The sequence below is a fragment of the Cupressus sempervirens genome, chromosome 9 (assembly GCF_028749045.1).
Source record: "Cupressus sempervirens isolate cs-2001-9-10 chromosome 9, ASM2874904v1, whole genome shotgun sequence".
NCBI lineage: Eukaryota > Viridiplantae > Streptophyta > Pinopsida > Cupressales > Cupressaceae > Cupressus > Cupressus sempervirens.
In genome coordinates, this window is record NC_143126.1 from 821,396,627 (window position 1) to 821,414,762 (window position 18,136).

The 18,136-nt window shown below is 34.2% G+C and overlaps 1 protein-coding gene across 1 annotated transcript; it reads left to right on the forward strand.

Moving 5' to 3' along the window:
* The first annotated feature begins 6,385 nt into the window (after positions 1-6,385).
* Positions 6,386-12,218, forward strand: LOC149541215 (PHD finger protein ALFIN-LIKE 3-like). The gene is made up of 5 exons (XM_089802222.1): positions 6,386-6,780; positions 8,303-8,335; positions 9,620-9,848; positions 11,425-11,560; positions 11,673-12,218. Exons 1-5 carry the CDS (start codon positions 6,684-6,686, stop codon positions 11,946-11,948), a joined length of 771 nt encoding a protein of 256 aa, XP_089658348.1. The 5' UTR covers positions 6,386-6,683; the 3' UTR covers positions 11,949-12,218.
* The last annotated feature ends 5,918 nt before the right edge of the window (positions 12,219-18,136 follow it).

Genomic DNA, 18,136 nt, shown 5'->3' on the forward strand with positions numbered 1-18,136 from the left:
ATAGATAAAGAGGTATGGAAGGTGTAGGTAAAAGACCATGACTAAGATCCATAGGAGGTAAACGTAACTCAAGAATCTTACAAAGCTTATAGGCTTGATATGAGAGGAAAATATGATCAGGTCGAAAAGGACATGAATTAGGTAATGAAGACCAAAAGAAGTCAATGGTAGTAGAATCCCTAGGCCTAGAAGTATGATATAAACTATGATTAATTTTCAAAAGGATTCATATAAATTTGCAAATTTTGATTAGGAGGATAAATATATTTATTCCCAGTACCATCAAAATTATTAACAAATAAAGCATTAGAATCAATTAAGTCCTAAACCTTATGTTTTAAAGAATAACATTGCTCAGTATCATGACCATTCTGGCAATGATATTGACAAAAATCTTTTAGATCAAAAGATTTAGCAGCATAGCAGGTAAAATAGGTTGAATAAGAGGTAAAGTAATCATATTAGCAGTTAACAACCTATTCAAAATAGAATATAAAGATTCAGAGAGAGGAGTAAATGTACAATTCAATCGAAAAGAAGTGGATGCATAAGTGACATTGTGAGATGCAACAACTACTTGATTAGCAATTGCATTTGCTTGTTTATTTATCTTGACATAGTTGTTGAATTTTTAACTTTATTTGGATTAGGAGCAACATCACTTTTATCAACAGGAACATGAGCCATTGGAGTGGTGCTCCCAAATTGACTCACTTGTAATTGATAATGATGAAGCGCTGCACAAAGTTTTTGAAAAGAAGTAAATTTAGTAAGCATAATCTTATCTCTAATATCCTTTTGAAAATTTGAAATAAGCATACATTAAATATCAATATCAGGAACATGATAGGAAATATGAGCATGCAAATGCTTAAATCTACCAATAAATTCGGTCACTTTTTCCTTAGAATTTTGTTTACAATGTATCAAATCAGTCAAAGACACTTGCAGGCCAATGTTGTTTTGAAATTGTTGAATAAAAGCACTAGCAAGTTAAGGAAATGAATTGATAGAATAAGGAGTCAAGGAAAAACCATTGTAAAGTCTTGTCACAAAAAGTTTGAGCAAACAACTTAGCTAAAATCCTATGATTATTTGGATTAGGAGCAACATCACTTTTATCAACAAGAACATGAGCCATTGGAGTGGTGCTCTCAAATTGACTCACTTGTAATTGATAATGATGAAGCACTGCACAAAGTTGTTGAAAAGAAGTAAATTTAGTAAGTAGAATCTTATCTCTAATATCCTTTTGCAAATTTGAAATAAACATACATTAAATATCAATATCAAGAACATGATAGGAAATATAAGCATGCAAATGCTTAAATCTACTAATAAATTCAGTCACTTTTTCCTTAGAATTTTGTTTACAATGTATCAAATCAATCAAAGACACTTGCAGGCCAATGTTGTTTTGAAATTGTTGAATAAAACCATTAGCAAGTTGAGGAAATGAATTCATAGAATAACGAGTCAAGGAAAAACCATTGTAAAGTTTTGTCACGAAAAGTTTGAGCAAACAACTTAGCTAAAATCCTATGATCATGAGCATAATCACTACAAAGGATTTGAAATGTTTTAACATGATGAACAGGGTCTCCCTTACCATTATAATTCTCAAGATGAGGCATATTAGCTTGCTAAGGAATGAGAGTACGAATAATATTCTGAGACAATGGACTTCCCATGTCACAAGTAGGGATACTAAACTTGTTTTGAGTCAAGGATGCAAGTTGTTGTTGTAAAGATGACACATCTTGAGCCAAACTAAAAATTGTAGAATCACAAGAAGAAATAGAAGAACTAGCAACATTAGAAATACTAGGAAAAGTGTGTGAAGCTATAGAAATAGTAGACACAACTGGAGGAACACTAGGAATGATAGTTGGCATAGGAGAAGAATAAGTAAAAGGAACAATATGATAAGAAGGTTGTGATGTAGGAAGGGACATAGGAGGAACACTCATAGGGATAGAGGGAACAATTGTAGTCACCAAAGAAGGAGTATAAATAGGAACACTAGAAAGAGGAACAAAAGAAGGTTCTACACTAGTGATAGGAGGAAACAACCCTAAATCTTGAGCTTCTTGAGCTAAAGGTTTAACATAGGAATGCACAAGGTGAGTAATACTACACAAAAGATTAACACCTAGATCATTATCACAAAGAACTTTCTTAAGAGCCTCTATAGCTTGAATAGAATCTTGATTATGGTTTTCTTGAAGAAGCCAATTACCCAGTTTATCAAGTTCGTTTGAAATTTTGTGGACTTGTTCAAGAAGAACTTTTAAAGCATCATCCTCATCATGAGATGAGTGAGAAGAGTTTTGCTCCATAATAGGATTAGAATTAGGAAGAATCAAATTCTCATCTAGAATCCTAAGGAAAGGAGAAGAAGACTCATGCTCAAAGGTACCCATAAGTCTATGACTGCATCTAACCCTAAGATAAGAAGTAGGACTAGAAGTAATAAAACTCATAAACCAATGCAATGCAAATGAACTAAACTAAGAAAACATAAAGCAACAATATTTTTTGTATTTTTTGAAAGAAATTTTGTATTTTTTTTTTGTATTTTTGAATTTTGAAATGCAAGAGCATAAACAAAATCTAATCTCAATGTAAGAAAAGACCTAACAAATATAAAATGAAATATAACACCGCAAAACACAATATGACATCTAAATCCACAAAGGAAAAGAGGGTAAGCATGTTAGGTTCACTAAAAAGAATAGAAAGAAAATATGATTTTCCTTTCTTAACCCTAATTTCCAAAAGGAATGATCCAAATTGATTAAGCACAAGAAAGTGATCAATGCAGAAGTGGATCATGTGATGGAGAATAGGGAGAAAAGAGGTTCTATTATCTTTCTATTTTGAGGATTATGTGCTTAAATCTTGAAATAGATAAAAGAAAAATACTAACCTTGAATCTTGAAAGTGTTATCAATTGATGTGCGTGTATAGTTTCAGAGATCTCTGCAACCTATTATGGACTAGAAATGTTGAGATGGAGAAAACCTAGAAATCTTTTGTCTTTTTGAAGGGAGGTTGACCTTGACCCTTATAGCGGGGAATAGTCTTACCCCAGGATAGAATTGTACCCCAAAAAGTCAACCTTGACCTACACTGCTCCAAGGAAATTTCTATTCGTAGATCTTACGAGTCGAACGAAAAGGGTATCCAAATTTGTTCTTCAATTCATTGTTCCACACCTGTATCTACAAGAAAAATGGCTTGTTTGTTTGTATGGGGGGTTTGCCTTAGTCAAACCCCAGTTTGGAATTAACCTTGAAATATAATTGAAATTGTAATATGCATAAACAAAGTAAATGGAACTATTCACCTTGCTTATGTTGAGATCCTTATGGAGGATTCAAATCCTTGAATCCACAAGTACAAATGCTCCCAATGAATGTAGAAATGTATGTAGGATGTCTAAAATCAATGACATTAGATCTTCAACACCAATCTTGAATGTATCTTTTCATAGGAAAAAGCTTGGATGAATATGGACGGAGAAATCTTCAACAAGAGGGTTCCATAGAGATTAAATCCTTCAATGGCTAACAATGGATCTCCTCGATGAATTGGATGCTTGAATGCTAGTAGATAGTATATCTTCACTTCATAGAATAATGAATGCACTTCATAAATGGTAGCTCCTAGTTCAAAGAAAGTGGATGTCAAAATAAGGGAAGAAGGCTTCCTTATATAAGATCTAGGGCACTATAACTCCTAGAAAAGGTCAACATGGGAGCACCCTAACCCCTAGAAGTGGACCTAGATTAAATGTAATTTAAGAGTCTACCATTTTGAAACCCAAAACAATTGACCCTGAAGCAGGAAAAGAAAATTTCCAAAGCCTACGATCCCAAAACTTCTAGAAATTGAAAAATAAACCTAGGTTCAGGGATGAGGTCGACCCTACCCTAGGTTAGGGTCAAGGTCGCCCTTGACCTAGGTCAGGGTTGAGGTCATCCTTGACCCAGAAGTCAAAGTCCTCAGTTTCATAGAGCAAGTTGTCAGAAATAAGTTAGAGAGAGAGAGAGAGAGAGAGAGAGAGAGAGAGAGAGAGAGAGAGAGAGAGAGAGAGAGAGAGAGAGAGAGAGAGAGAGGCAGAACAGGGGGAAAACAAACAGATCCATGCAAAGACCCATTCAAAGCGCTTGACATGACCCCAGACCACTTACTCAGAGGGCTAAACACTCTTAACACATAAGTGCTTCCATTTTAAGATGATACACCTGGATATCTTGCATGCAAATAACCCGTTACAAGGAAGAAATAAAAACAAAGAGATGAGTTTTCTCAACAAACAAGAAAATTGTATTTGCTTGTGCAAAGCAAAATAAATGAATTTGCAATTGATCAATCCTTATGAAGGAGAGCGAAACCCTAAAAGGTAAATGACATTTAATAATTACTAATTAATTATTAAATGGAAATGCAAGCTACATAAAGTGAAATCTTAAGAAGGGAGTAAAGATAATTTAATAAATTAAATTAAACTTTTACCCTAACACTAGGCATGTTGGCTGAAAATATTATTATGAGAATTAACATTGTGTGGATCTAAATCTCTATATTATTGTGTATATTTTGTTTTGTGGTTGTTTGTTGGGGGCTAAGACATCTCCCTTGGGGGTTCTCCTACCTTGCAATACGTCATTTTAGTACCATCACATTTTACATGAAATCTTAATAAAATAAGCAAATATCTAGTGTTTTATGTTCTTTTTTGTGAAAAGCGACTAAGTGTTCTCTTACTCCACTACCCGATCGATGTTCAATTGGTAGCTAGCTATTAACCTAGTATCTCTCGATTAGTGTGGAGGCTTTGATGGGATATCTATTATATATGACTTGTAAGGATTCACAATGAGTGTTTTATTAGTTGGTCCAAGTCACTTGGGTGTTGATTATTGGATTTGGTTGCTTCTTAGACATTTAGGTTATCAGCTTGGTAACATATCACATGTGTACGCCCTAACAAACCAAGAGCCAACACCTAACATGCTAGATAACCTCCCGACTAAATATACTACATGGAAAGGCAAGCAATTCTAGGAAGAGGAGATTGTATGTCCCCTTTTAGAAATAATTTGAAAGATCTATAACCCATTTTAAAATTTCTTATACATTAAGGGATAAAGTTAGAGAAATTATTTAATAATAATATTTCAAGTTGTTCAAGAGAAATGATTTAATAATATTATTTCAAGTTGTTCAAGTAATTTTAATTTTATGTTGTTGCAAAAATGATAACTTATATATTATTATTATTTTATATAAGTACATGCTTATATAAAATAAAATTTGAACATTCTTAGAAGGAATACTAGATGAAAAAAATACAAACATAAAAGAAAGTTTTGACACTAAAAAGAGCATTTTTTGTTATTTTAAACTTATTTATTTTGTTCATTTCCACATGTGCTTTCAATTTCTTGTTTATTTTTTAAAAGTTTCAAATATTTTTAAAAAAATTCACATTTGATATCAATTTGAAATGAGTATTTCTATATTTGATCAACTTTTATAATGTTTCAACATACTTCCCACAACCGAATCTAAAAACAAAGTAAGATCATTATGAATTGTGAAATTCTAATTTTTAATTATAATTTTATTTGTATTGGAGGATTACCATGTACAATTTAAATAAAAAAGGGTTATAGATTATCAAGACTTATAGATATAATTGTCCTATCATATTTTCTCCATAGCTTTAAAAAGAAAGATATTATATCATATGGAGTCTTTATCTTTTTTATGGCTTCATTTTTTATAAGTCATATGACTATGGAAATTGAGCTTAGGCCCATAAGTTTATAAGTGATTCCACTATCATTTGATTTGAGCAATAGTTAAATATTTATGTCAATTTAAGATGGTTATAGTATAAAATAAATATTTTGTATTAATATCTATATTTTAAATTATTATTATCAAGGTTTTATTTTTTAAATTTAAATTTAATATTATGTAGGGAAGAGAGTCTAGAACAGTACAATAATTGTGATAGTGGTTGTGAATATTCAATATTTTTAACAATATTGTATCAAATAAAGTTATTTTTGTTAATGATGACTTTTCATAATTAAAATGTAATGTTTTTGGAAAAACAATTAATTGTATGATGCCAATTAACAACATTAATAACAAGAGAATGCCCAAGAAAAAATGTTTATGTTGGTAATGTAGCCACAACATAAGCTAAAGCCTTGCAAAATTAGAGTGCTGAACTACGTCCACCCCTATAATACTAAACATTTTGTCCATATTTTAATATATTTTTTTATCAAATTTTATCAGTATCAGCTCTCTCTAACTATACTGAAGTGTTATATTGTGAAAATCTATGCCTTCTTCCTCTTTTATTGTCCAATATTTTAAAACAAAGGAACCCTCTCTTTACACAAATTTAGAAAGATGCCATTGTTTGAATTAGACTTTTCTATTAAAGGGGGGGATTAGAAAGGGTTTTCATCATTTGCTCAACTGTGCGCCTGGAATAGCTGATCTGTTCCTTCTGGCTGGTTTCTCACGGCAGTAAGCTTTGCGGAATATGCATTTTCTGCGATTTCCAGTCCCGTCTCTGCTCTCGTAAAAGATTTTTCAATACGGGAATTGATCTTTCAATATCGAGAAAGAACGTTGAATTTATTTTTTCGCAAATGGAAGGTGGCGGAGGTTCTGTTAAACGCAGTGTGGAAGATGTTTTCAAGGATTTTAAAGGACGACGAGCTGCTTTGATCAAAGCCCTCACTACTGGTTTGTTTTGTATTTTCCAATTTCATTCTTTTTCGGCTCGTTTTTACTGCCATTCTTGAATTTTGTTACGGTGTTGGCCTTTTTCCGTCTTATTCTGATTTGGGGTTTTAATGTTTTCAGTCTAATCGCAGGCTGTGCGACACGGATAATTTATGTCTTTCATTTCATATTTCTTTCTAATTTTGTTCCAGTAATTCTTTTTTTAATGTTATATGTTGTTTTTTTTAACTTAAATAATGATTTATGTTATACATTTTTCTTTTGCGTCGAGCTTATGTGATTTGCCGTGTAAACTTTACTCGTTTTCAGTTTGATCCCAGAGTTTTTAGGTATTAACCAAATTGGTTATTCTGGTGCAATGTACGGCTTATTTTTCCCTTACAATTTTAATTAGTTTGGCCGTGGTGTGGTGCGCGAGGAAAAACAGGGAAGGGGATGTTTCTAGCAAATTTTTCCTATTAATTTCTCTTTGAATTGCGAAAGTTTATTTGTTAAAGCCTAATTTGCTCAAAAAATACAAATTGTTATGAGGCACTGCCATTTGGTTTTGTTTAATTTATGCTAATATTTTTGTCTGGTATTTTCGGGGTTAATTGTTTTCATTTAAACTAAGAGAGGACCTGAAATTAAATTTAGGCCTCTGTTATGTTATTCGATTCTGTTTTGCTCTAAATTCTTTACTGTTTAGGTGGTAAAATTTGCTGAAAATTAACGGTGCAGATGCTTTCCGAATCTCAGGAAAGTAATTCCTAATACCGTGCGGAACTGATTTTTTCGACTGAACTTGTTGGAATTTACAGTCCTTGTGGACAGACTACACCCACATTCTGTGAGTTTAAATGTGAAAATTCTACATGATATCTGTTATATAGATTAGGATTACGAATGTATCTATTTATTTAGTTCAATAAAATTTAGGGCTGAAAGCTAGCCGTGTCCGATTTTTAGCCCTTGTGGTAGATTTTTTCTCCATTTTCTTAAAATAAAAATTCACTCGTATAATTTTTTCTTCCCGCCCCAAATTGACTGTGAAATCACCTTGCGTGCCTTTCCCGGCATTTTAAAATAATTTTATGTTTCATAATTTGCAACACAAATCTTTTAATTTTCCAATCGTGGTTTCTACTCTGATGATTTACCATTGGATGTTTGTGTTATTTAAGTAAATTTCATTAAATATTTTCATCTATAAAACTATGGCTTTTTATTTTGCATTTGTTGTCTTTGTTCTACAGTTTTAGTAAAAAAACACGCGGTTGTACTGTTCATATTTTTCAATATATCTACATGGATTTGTTGTTGAAAATTTCCACCAATATGACATTCTGTAAATGTTTTTGTTTTAAAATTGGTTTTTTGAATAACGATCATTTTACCGAACTATAGCATATTCCTGTGGTTGCATTACTTTCTTCTTCGCTGACGCTCTGTATAAAATTTTCTTTATGTGGTTCAAAGCATTTTTGGTTACGTATATATTCATCATATCTAATTAATTTAACTAAAGTTTGGCTTTGAACAGATGTGGAGGAGTTCTACAACCAGTGTGATCCAGGTAGGTTCTATCCCCTGTTTTTGACGTGTTCAAAATGCTTCTAATAAATGTTTGTATTGATAATTGTTTATGGTCTCATATAGTATATATCGAATTCAAGATGCTTCTGAATCATTACTTTAATTTGAGAGATTGAACTTGGCGAAGATTTCTCGAAGATGCAATGTATGCCCCAAAATTTGAACAACAGAGTGGTTGATTATGTTTATGTACACCCTTATTTATCTGTAGCCGATTTGAATTTTCTCCAGTCATGCCATGCCTTTGATGAAAGTGTACAGATAAACTGAGCAAGCAATCCCTGTACGTGTTGCACTTGGGACTGCTGATATAAAGAAATTTAGAGCCATTTGAATTTTCTTGATTTTACTTTGTGTTTCAACTTCGAGGTTAGACAATTTGTTCATCATCAGGTAGAAGACGACTGTAAAGAAGCCCTACTCTGCACAACTAAATGATTTCACACAATAAAATCAAATGTTTTAATAGGAATTATCAAATACTGAAGTAGCTGGGTAATACTGAATGGATTTTTGGCATGAATTAGAGTAGATATGCTGAATATTACTTGCTCTGGAAGCCATAGAGTTATTGGCATGAAATGGAGTCTGTATGTTGAAAGTTGCATGCTCCGGAAGCCATAATATTTTTAAGGAATATGAGATTGTACGTTTATCTGATTGCTGGGAGTAGTTTGGTCAGTATTTCACTGTGTTACATAATATTTGAGATGATGATAATAGAATATGCTTCCCAATTTTTAAAATTGGGCAGAACTGTACAGATTTTATTTAATGTACTTAAGAAAGAGACTGTCTGAATTTAGCTCATTGTGCTCAGGGCTTTAGACAAATTTGTTCTGTTTAGTTGGAAACTTTAATCGTTGAAAGGTAGCAATAATCATATCAGTACTCCTGCATTATCTCATGAACTATTGTGTATTCTATGCTTTAAAGGTAGTAGATTGGACAATGGACATTGAACATTAAATTGTTTGAGAAGCAAGCTATTTGTATCATAGTTCCTTTTTAAAGAGTTAATGTGTAGTCTATGCTTTCACAGTAGCAGATTGGACATGGGACATTAGGATGTTTGAGAAGCAAGCTATTTGTTTTGTAGCTCCTTGTTTCTAGCATTGGAATTCTGTGAATGACTGTTAGAAAATCATTCATTACTTTTTGTTTTTATTCTTACTTTGTTTGGGGTTATTGACCTGTGCTAACCATTTGTTTTTGAAACTATATTCAGTGTGATATTAATTGTACCTCTCATTATGGGTTACAGATAAGGACAATCTATGTCTATATGGTTTTCCTAGCGAACAATGGGAAGTGAATCTACCTGCAGAAGAGGTGCCTCCTGAGATACCTGAGCCAGCTTTAGGAATCAACTTTGCAAGGGACGGGATGCAGGAAAGGGATTGGCTGTCTTTGGTTGCTGTACACAGTGATGCTTGGCTAGCTTCTGTTTCTGTCTATTATGGTGCAAGATTTGGTTTTGACAGGAATGACAGGTGTGCTTTACTTGTATCAAAGATGCCTTTGATCTGAATTGATTTGTTGTCACTTGCTCAACTAAAACGTAATGATGTTGCTTCTGATTTCTCATGATTACTTTTTTGAACTTGGGGCCCAGGACCTTTGCTTTGATTTCTAAATGGTTCACTTTGGGCCAATCTAGACCTAGACTCCACATCAGATGGAAGGGTTGACAGAGTTTCTAGCCTGCCATTTTGGGGAAGGAATTTCTATCTGCCAATTGTTCCAGACTGAATATCCCATATGCATTGACAATAGTTGCTCTTCATATGGTGATACTAACCCTTGTTTCTTAAAATAGTGCTCGCTTTGCAGGTCACTTCCCCTTTACCAATCTATATATGGAATGCCTCAATAATGGGAAACTGCATCTTTGGTGATAGTTTGATTGTAATTTCCATATTTATTTACTGAAAATATTTCTTATACAATTTTTGGGTTGCGCCTACCTTAAAACATTAAAATGGTCGTATCTAATGAATGATATTATATTTATTATGTATATTATGTTGTGCTTGAACTATGCAAAAATGTCGTACCCAAAGCAATCATTATCATTATTATGCCACATATCTTTTAGTAAGATTAGGGTGATGTCGAGGAAAAATCACATGTTGCATACAGTTATCAAAATGCCTGTACCCGAGCAAAAAGCTTTGGCAATGCGATTACATGAGATTATATTCGAGGAACAAAAGATATTACATAAGAATCACCAGTATTTCAGATGTTATTATCAAGTCCTCATCATTTGTAAACAAAACTGCCACCATGTAGACCGATCAGATTGACTTGATTTGTTGTAGAAATCAAAGCAATATGATTGATGCTGAGGACTTGGAATACGATATTTCTAGCTTTCAACCTATTAACTTGCCTAAAGTTTCTGGTTTTGCTTTATTCTAATATTTTTTGCTTGGTACATTTGGCTGCATCTTGATCCATAATTTGGGATAGGCATTTTTGTGGATTGTAGTACGCAAGGATAGACTCTTAAGTACTTGATTGTAGATAAAAGCCATGCCGACCAACCATTATATGGCTATTGAATTTGTGTGTGTAAGAGAAAATACTGTCAATCACCATTATTCTCCTTCTGAATTCCCATGACAACCTTACTCCTTGATAATTCAAAGGAAGTAGATGTTTGGTTTGCTATCAAATATTGGAAATGATCTGCTCATTAATAGATATACTCATCAGCTCCATTCTTTTCTGAAACTGAAATTAATACACAGTGAGCATGAGTCATCAAATCATTAGCAAATCATATTACTTCTTTAGAATGCAATTGGTAAGCATATCAGCAAATGAAATTATTAGTTCTATTCTTCATATTAGCTAATCATATTACTTCTCTAAATTGCAATGATTTGCAATGATGAATTAAGAAGACAAGTTAGTAAGGAAGGTAATACATGTAAACAGAAACCAGAAGTTGAGAATTATAAAATTTACAAAAGGGCAACATTCTATACAGGACAAAAGTTTTGAATGAGATTTTACACTGTTTTAGCCTTAAGAGTTTGAATGAAATTGGGGTGCTGGCAGAAAGCGGCTATTCAATTTGATGAATGAACTTCCAACAATATTTGAGGTTGTTACTGGAACTGCAAAGAAGCCAGTGAAGGAAAGGTCGACCGTAACCAACAACAGCAGTAGCAGAAGCAAGTCAGGAGGGAAGTCAGTGAGTCCTCATACCCTATGTGATTATCTGAATGCTGTTTTTCTTCTTGTTTAGGATCTGTGACTTCCTGAAATGATATCCTCACATACCTTGTTTTTTTTTGTTTTCTCAGCGACCGTCTGATTCCCAACCAAAAATGTCAAAGTTATTACAACCCAAAGATGAAGAAGAACCTCAGGATGAAGAAGAGGATGAGGAGCATGGGGAGACCCTTTGTGGATCCTGCAGTGGAGTTTATACAACAGAATCATCTGATTTCTGGATTGCCTGTGATGCTTGCGAGAATTGGTTCCATGGAAAATGTGTGAAGATTACTCCTGCAAGAGCTGAGCACATTAAGCACTACAAATGTCCATCCTGTAGTAGTAATAAAAGAGCTAGAATTTAAGAACGAGCTAAAGATTCTTGTAAATGTTCTTATAACATTGTGGTGTCAGGTGCAAGGGTGTTTGCAGCCACTGGAATGTGGTAACACAATCTAAATTTAGTTTCTAGGGCAACTTGAGGCATGATGTGACCCTTCAGGTCAGATAGAGACTAGTGCAACATCAATGCACAGTGAGCTGGAAGTTTGCTTGCTTTTGTTTGTAAGATACAGATTAAATATTTAAAAGTTTTGTTAACTGTTTAGGTGCCTTCAGCCACCTAGTTTTTGGAACCTTGATGTTACATCAGAAAATTTGTCTCTATGTAACTAACTAGAACTTGTTTGCTTGTACTATTTTCTATATTTGTTGCAAGAAATTTCCAGTCTTAATCCGTTGATTTTTTGCATTCATTCACTTGAGATCATGAAACATGTGTTGTACTGTTTGCCTTCTGTGCAATGGTGCTAGTTGCAGAAGGCAAATTGTATCGATGCCAATTGCAACTGATCTGCAGTTTAATCATATAGGCATGAGTTTCGAATGTTGCAAAAGTTTTCTTGTTAAAGATGATTGAAAATTCTATAAACTGTATTATCGTTCCCACTCCCACCTGCTTACATTATTTCTTTCACATTCAAGCCTCCCAATAGCAAATTTTATTCAACCTTTTTCTGTTGACTAGAAATGCTTGGCATGTGACATTTTTTTAGGGCTGGGTTGAGCGCCCCTATGTTGTTCAGGTATTGGGTTCAGCAGTTTTAACCTATTTTTTCACAGGTCAAGCATGGTTGGGTTCAAGAATACATTATTAACATAAAATGTACAAAGAAATTAGAGTACAACTGCTAATTTATAATTCAATATTAAAAGATAAATAGAAATGGTTTATGAAAATGAATAAAAATCATTGTGTTGCTCTACATGGATAGCATCAATGTCATCAATTGTTTTTTAATAGAATCACAAGCAGTGCCAATGGGGTTATGCAAGTGACACAATGTGGAAAGCCTTGTTCCCTTAATCGAGGTTAAGAGTGCTGTTAGGATCAACATTTTTTTAAATTTTTACTAATTAAAAAGATGTTTTGTGGGTTCTGCCCAGGTTTGCGCTGAACCCCTGTTTTAGGCTTCTAGATTTTATCGGGGCAAGGCCCTGGGTGAATCAACGCCTTCTTGTCCTGGGCGAATCAAGGCCCTATCTGATCCCAGGCTACCCCCACAAGTTGCACTATGCAGGTGACAACATGTGGCAACCCTCTGCTACTTATATTCAATTAAGGCCAAGGAAAGCTGTTTGTTAGTGCCAGTGGCATTTCATTTTGCTTTTTTTCATTAACGGATTACCATTCTGTTCGTTCCCAGCAGACTTTCCTTGGGTTCACTTTGCTGGCAGTCCTACTACTTGACTCTAGATTTGGCCTGGGACAGGAACCTGGGGCAAATCTGGGCCGGACGCGGACCAGGAAGAGAACCCAGTCTGGACTTGTCTAGGTTTGGCAAAGAGTTCTCTTAGAACCTAGTAATGAAGTCCAGCCATGGTAAGCTGGATTCTATGGTGTTGCAACAACTTTTGTATGATCCAGGACTCAAAGTTGATGAAATATGCAGTTTAAATTTAGTGTTGTTAATTGCCGTGGTGGTGAATATTTCATGCTTGCCTTTGATTAGATTATATTCTTTGCACAGACAGAGTGATTTGTATGGTTCTTTCTCCTGGATGGCTCTTCTAGTAGCCGGTGCAAACTTAAATTTTGTATGGTTTGCAACTGAAAATTAATGGAGTATGCAGTCAAAATATTTAGTATGGTCATGAATATTTGGTACTTGCATTGGATGACGTTCTTTGCATAGAGCCAATGGCTTTCTGTCCCAGGATGGTTCCCCTAGGGAATAATGCAAACTCAATTATCATTTTAAACTACATTCAGCATTGTAATGCTTATTTAAGTTCTGCTATTTATAATAGCTTAATATTTGATGCATGCCTTGGATGTTGTCTTTTGCAATAATGCAAACTCAATTATCATTTTAAACTACATTCAGCATTGTAATGCTTATTTAAATTCTGCTGTTTAGACTTAGCTTAAATATTTGATGCATGCCTTGGATGTTGTCTTTTGCATAGACCCACTGGTTTGAATGGTTCTCTCCCTGGATTGTTCCTCTAGGGCACAATGCAAACTATTTGTCATTTTAAACTGTGATTTAGGATGTGATGCTTATTTAAAGGTTTTACTGTCTATATTTAGCGCAAATAATTGGCTAAGGAAACTAATTACTTAGTACATGTTATCCGTAAATCTATATTTCTATTTGCCTGCTAGGATGAATTGAATGTACTTCTGTCGTATCATTGCTTGCTTTAATTTCTCGTTAAAGGATTTGAATATTTGGGAACCGGGCCCCTCATTTTGAATATTTGGTTACCTGACCCCTCATTCACTTGTTTGTACTCTGTAGTAATAGGGCTAAGGAAGCTGGTTAGGAATGTACTTTTGAAGGCAGCGTGGGTTAATGCAGTAATTTGTTTGTCTGCTCCAAAGTTCCAAGATTTTTGAATCACGCAGTTTGGATTCATTTTGTTAAATGTTAGAGAGTAGTGCTTGATTAGTCGATGTTACTAGTCCCAAGGCTTGCCTCATTTGGGTCATTTTCTGCCCTTGTAGATTAAAATGATTTGAACGTGTTCTGGTTCATGTGTGCCCCCCCAAGGTCAAAGGCTTTAAACACGAGCTTCATTGTTTTCAAAACCGTCACTTCCATCATACAATCTGGGTTTGAGTAAGTCCTGTCCCTGTATGGCTCTTTTGATATCTGAACATGAGCATAATATTATTATTGTGCTATGACTCTCCTTGTCGATGCTGATTAGGCTTTTATGGGGATTGTTATCTATAACATGCTAAAACAGTTATAAAACACCCTAGCTGTTTTTAGGGGATTTACTGTAGAAAGTCTGTTGCTTTTGTGATTGTAGTGTGTAACACTATTTTGTATTCAAATCTATTAGATTTCCACAATCTATAAGAATTTGTTCTGATAGTTTTTGGATTAGATTGTGTAGAAATTTTTATGTCAACATCCGAAATCAGGCTAAAATTGTTCTCTTGCATATTCTGATGATAGATCACAGTGTGATCCAAAACATTGATGAAAAAATTTCTACACATAGATTATTCAGAAATCCAGAAACTATCAGAACAACTCTTTTATTGTTTGTATTGTTAGAAACTGTGATCCAAAACATTGATGAAAAAATTTCTACACATAGATTATTCAAAAATCCAGAAACTATCAGAACAATTCTCTTGTACTGTTTGTATTGTTAGAAACTGAAATTAAAGATTCCAGTGAATATCTAGCAGCTATATTCTTCATAAGTCTTATTTTATATGAGACACGGATTCTTACATGATTCAGGATTTATCTTGGTTGGAATGGTGTGATGTTTGCGTCGATTTTCATTGTCCATCTTATGCTACTGTTCTCTTCAACCAGTCATAAAGCAGTCTGTCTAGATAATATAGATTTTTGTAGGCACTATTTTCATGGTTTGTCTTGTGTGATTGCTCTTATTAGTTGTACAAAGTTGAACTCTCTAGACATATATTTTGGTAAGCATGATCTAGACAGCAGATTGTTGGGTACACAACAGTTATTATCCCTTTATGATCTGGTTGAAATCTGAGTGGCTAATTTTTAACTTTATTTTTGGCCCAACAAACTGCATTAGGGCGCCTCTTGTAAGCATGATCTAGAAAGCAGATTGTTGGGTACACAGCAGTTATTATCCCTTTTATGATCTGGTTGAAATCTGAGGGGCTAATTTTTAACTTGATTTTTGGCCCAACAAACTGCATTAGGGCTAACTGTCTTATGGATTCTGTTGCCTCAAGCTAATTTGTTATAGATTTGCGGGATTTTTCTGAATCTGGTGCCTTCTTAAGTTTTTCTTGAAAGGATCAAGTAATGCGTACACGGTTTTTAATCTTTCGACTTTTACATTTCCTTTATGATCTTGTTGAACATCATTTTTTGACACATTAGCCTTGTTCATCTCACTTTTTGTTCAGCGTGCCTCATTCTACATCCCCTTATTAGCATTTTTTTTGGGATTGCTGGTGCTTCAAGCTTTTCTTGTTATAGATATGTGCTTGTGAGTTTGATAGCTTTCAAAATCCCCCCAGTAAAGAGAATTTTACGTTTTGTCTAAATTTGCTTATTTTTAACTTTTCCGTCATTAGAAGGATTATTGTATGCTTAGGTCTTTGTTTAGTGGCTGGGCGGTGCTTACTAAATTATGACATACATTTAAGGAGATGGCATTAGATCTCAGAACTTTATTGGTCTTGGCCCAACAATGTGAAGAGTAACAAGTTATCAATAGACGTGTGCTTTGAAATAAAGGAGGGGTGAAAATTTATTCATGCTGAAAGAGAAACAAGAACAAACTTAAAAAGGACATCAGACAGCTTGTCAAGATCAACCAAGTGATTAAGTTGACGGGACAAAACCCATCGGAAGTTGAGTCTTATCAACAATGTTCCAATTACACATATGGTCAAAAGCCCACTTCAGTATTCCATTTCTTGAGAATATGAGTGAAAGTAACAACTCCAAAGAATTACACAAATTATGAATCTGATCACAATCAAAGCTAACTTCCAACTAACAACATCAGAATGTTGCTAATTCAATAGATGTATCACCACTTGTGAGTCAGATTCACAAATAAGCCTTCTCCAGCTAAGGTCACAAGCATTCTTCACAGCATACAAAATAGCTATGGCCTCCATTAGGTTGTTAGTGTGATGACCTTTATAAATAGAAAACACAAATAGGACATCCCCTTTACTATCTCTACCAACACCACTAATGCAAGCAGAGCCTGGATTTCTCTTGGAAGTCTCATCCGTGTTGATTTTAAGAATACCCTACGGATAGGCACTCCACTTCCCTACCCTATTTCTCTTTCACCAAGGGATTTCTACACATCTTTCTTGGCAGTTTTACATGTGAAAGGGAATATTCAAATGATTATTGAAAATATCCTCCTCTAGTTCTATGGCATCAAAGGTGTCGCATTTTGCAGAAATAGTTTCCCCCAAAGAATGGAGAATTTTCCACCATAAGTGAGGAACTTCTAAAAACTCATCCTTAAAAATACGACGGTTCCTTTCCAACCATATATGCCAAATAATAAAGAAGGGTCCAAGAGTCCAGACAACTTGAATAAATGAAGTCTTGAGAGTTGCATCTGAGAGATTAAACCAAAGCTACCATAAACCAAGGTTACCATACTTATTTGGTTACCATAAACCACGGCTACCATACTTACTGAAATGCTCATGTGAATATGAAGATCAGACCAGACCCACCATAACTTATTGCTAGCAGCCAGTTGAACCTGATTACCAAACAAGAATAGAAACTGCTGTAATGAATTTTATGATAATGGGCAGATTTTGCTCCCTCATTTCACAACATTATGCTATTCAGTATTTAGAACATAAATTCTCCATGGGGTTCGAGAACTGCAGAAGGCATAGCATTGCTGTGCACCCCTGAGAAGCCTTTTGTAGCGATAAGCGAAGACATCATATATGCGGCAGCGTTAGTGAAGTTCAGCATTCCAAGAGTTGTAAATCAGATATATTTTGTGGTGTCCTCAATAAATGATCTTCAAATTGAATTTAGATTTTCTTTGCCTGTGAATTTAGATTTTCTTTCTTTCCAAACATTTGGAGCTTCAATAAATCAAGATGGGGTCCCGTTTTTCTTTTTTTAAATCAATTATTTTATGATGTTTATCCTTCATTCTTCCAAACATTCACAATACCAAATGAATACAACTCTTCAAAAAACATGCATCCGAACCGAACATCTGAATGCATGTGACGCAGCAGTGAAGTTTCAAGTATGCTACATTCTAGTTCAGATTTATTTTGTGCAGTGCACTAAAAATATAGTTTAAAATTGTAACCAAAATTTCTATGTCGTGTCCCCAATAAACCATCTTTCCGAACATTCGGAACTTAAAAGTGAATGTTGCCCCGTTTCTCTCTTTTGAAACAAACTAATTTTTTTTATGATATTTATCCTCCTTTCCAAAAATCCACAACAGAAAATAATAATTGCTCTGTACATGATATAAGAAAAAACTATTACACGATGATAATCTTGATCCTGGAATTTGTGAGAAAGATGAA

What these genes read in the sequence shown, in the direction of transcription:
- LOC149541215 (XM_089802222.1), top strand. Translation starts at nt 6,684, where the DNA reads ATGGAAGGTGGCGGAGGTTCTGTTAAACGCAGTGTGGAAGATGTTTTC. An exon ending in GATCAAAGCCCTCACTACTG is followed by an intron (nt 6,781 to 8,302) that starts GTTTGTTTTGTA and finishes GGCTTTGAACAG; the next exon opens with ATGTGGAGGAGTTCTACAAC. An exon ending in GGTTTTGACAGGAATGACAG is followed by an intron (nt 9,849 to 11,424) that starts GTGTGCTTTACT and finishes GGGTGCTGGCAG; the next exon opens with AAAGCGGCTATTCAATTTGA.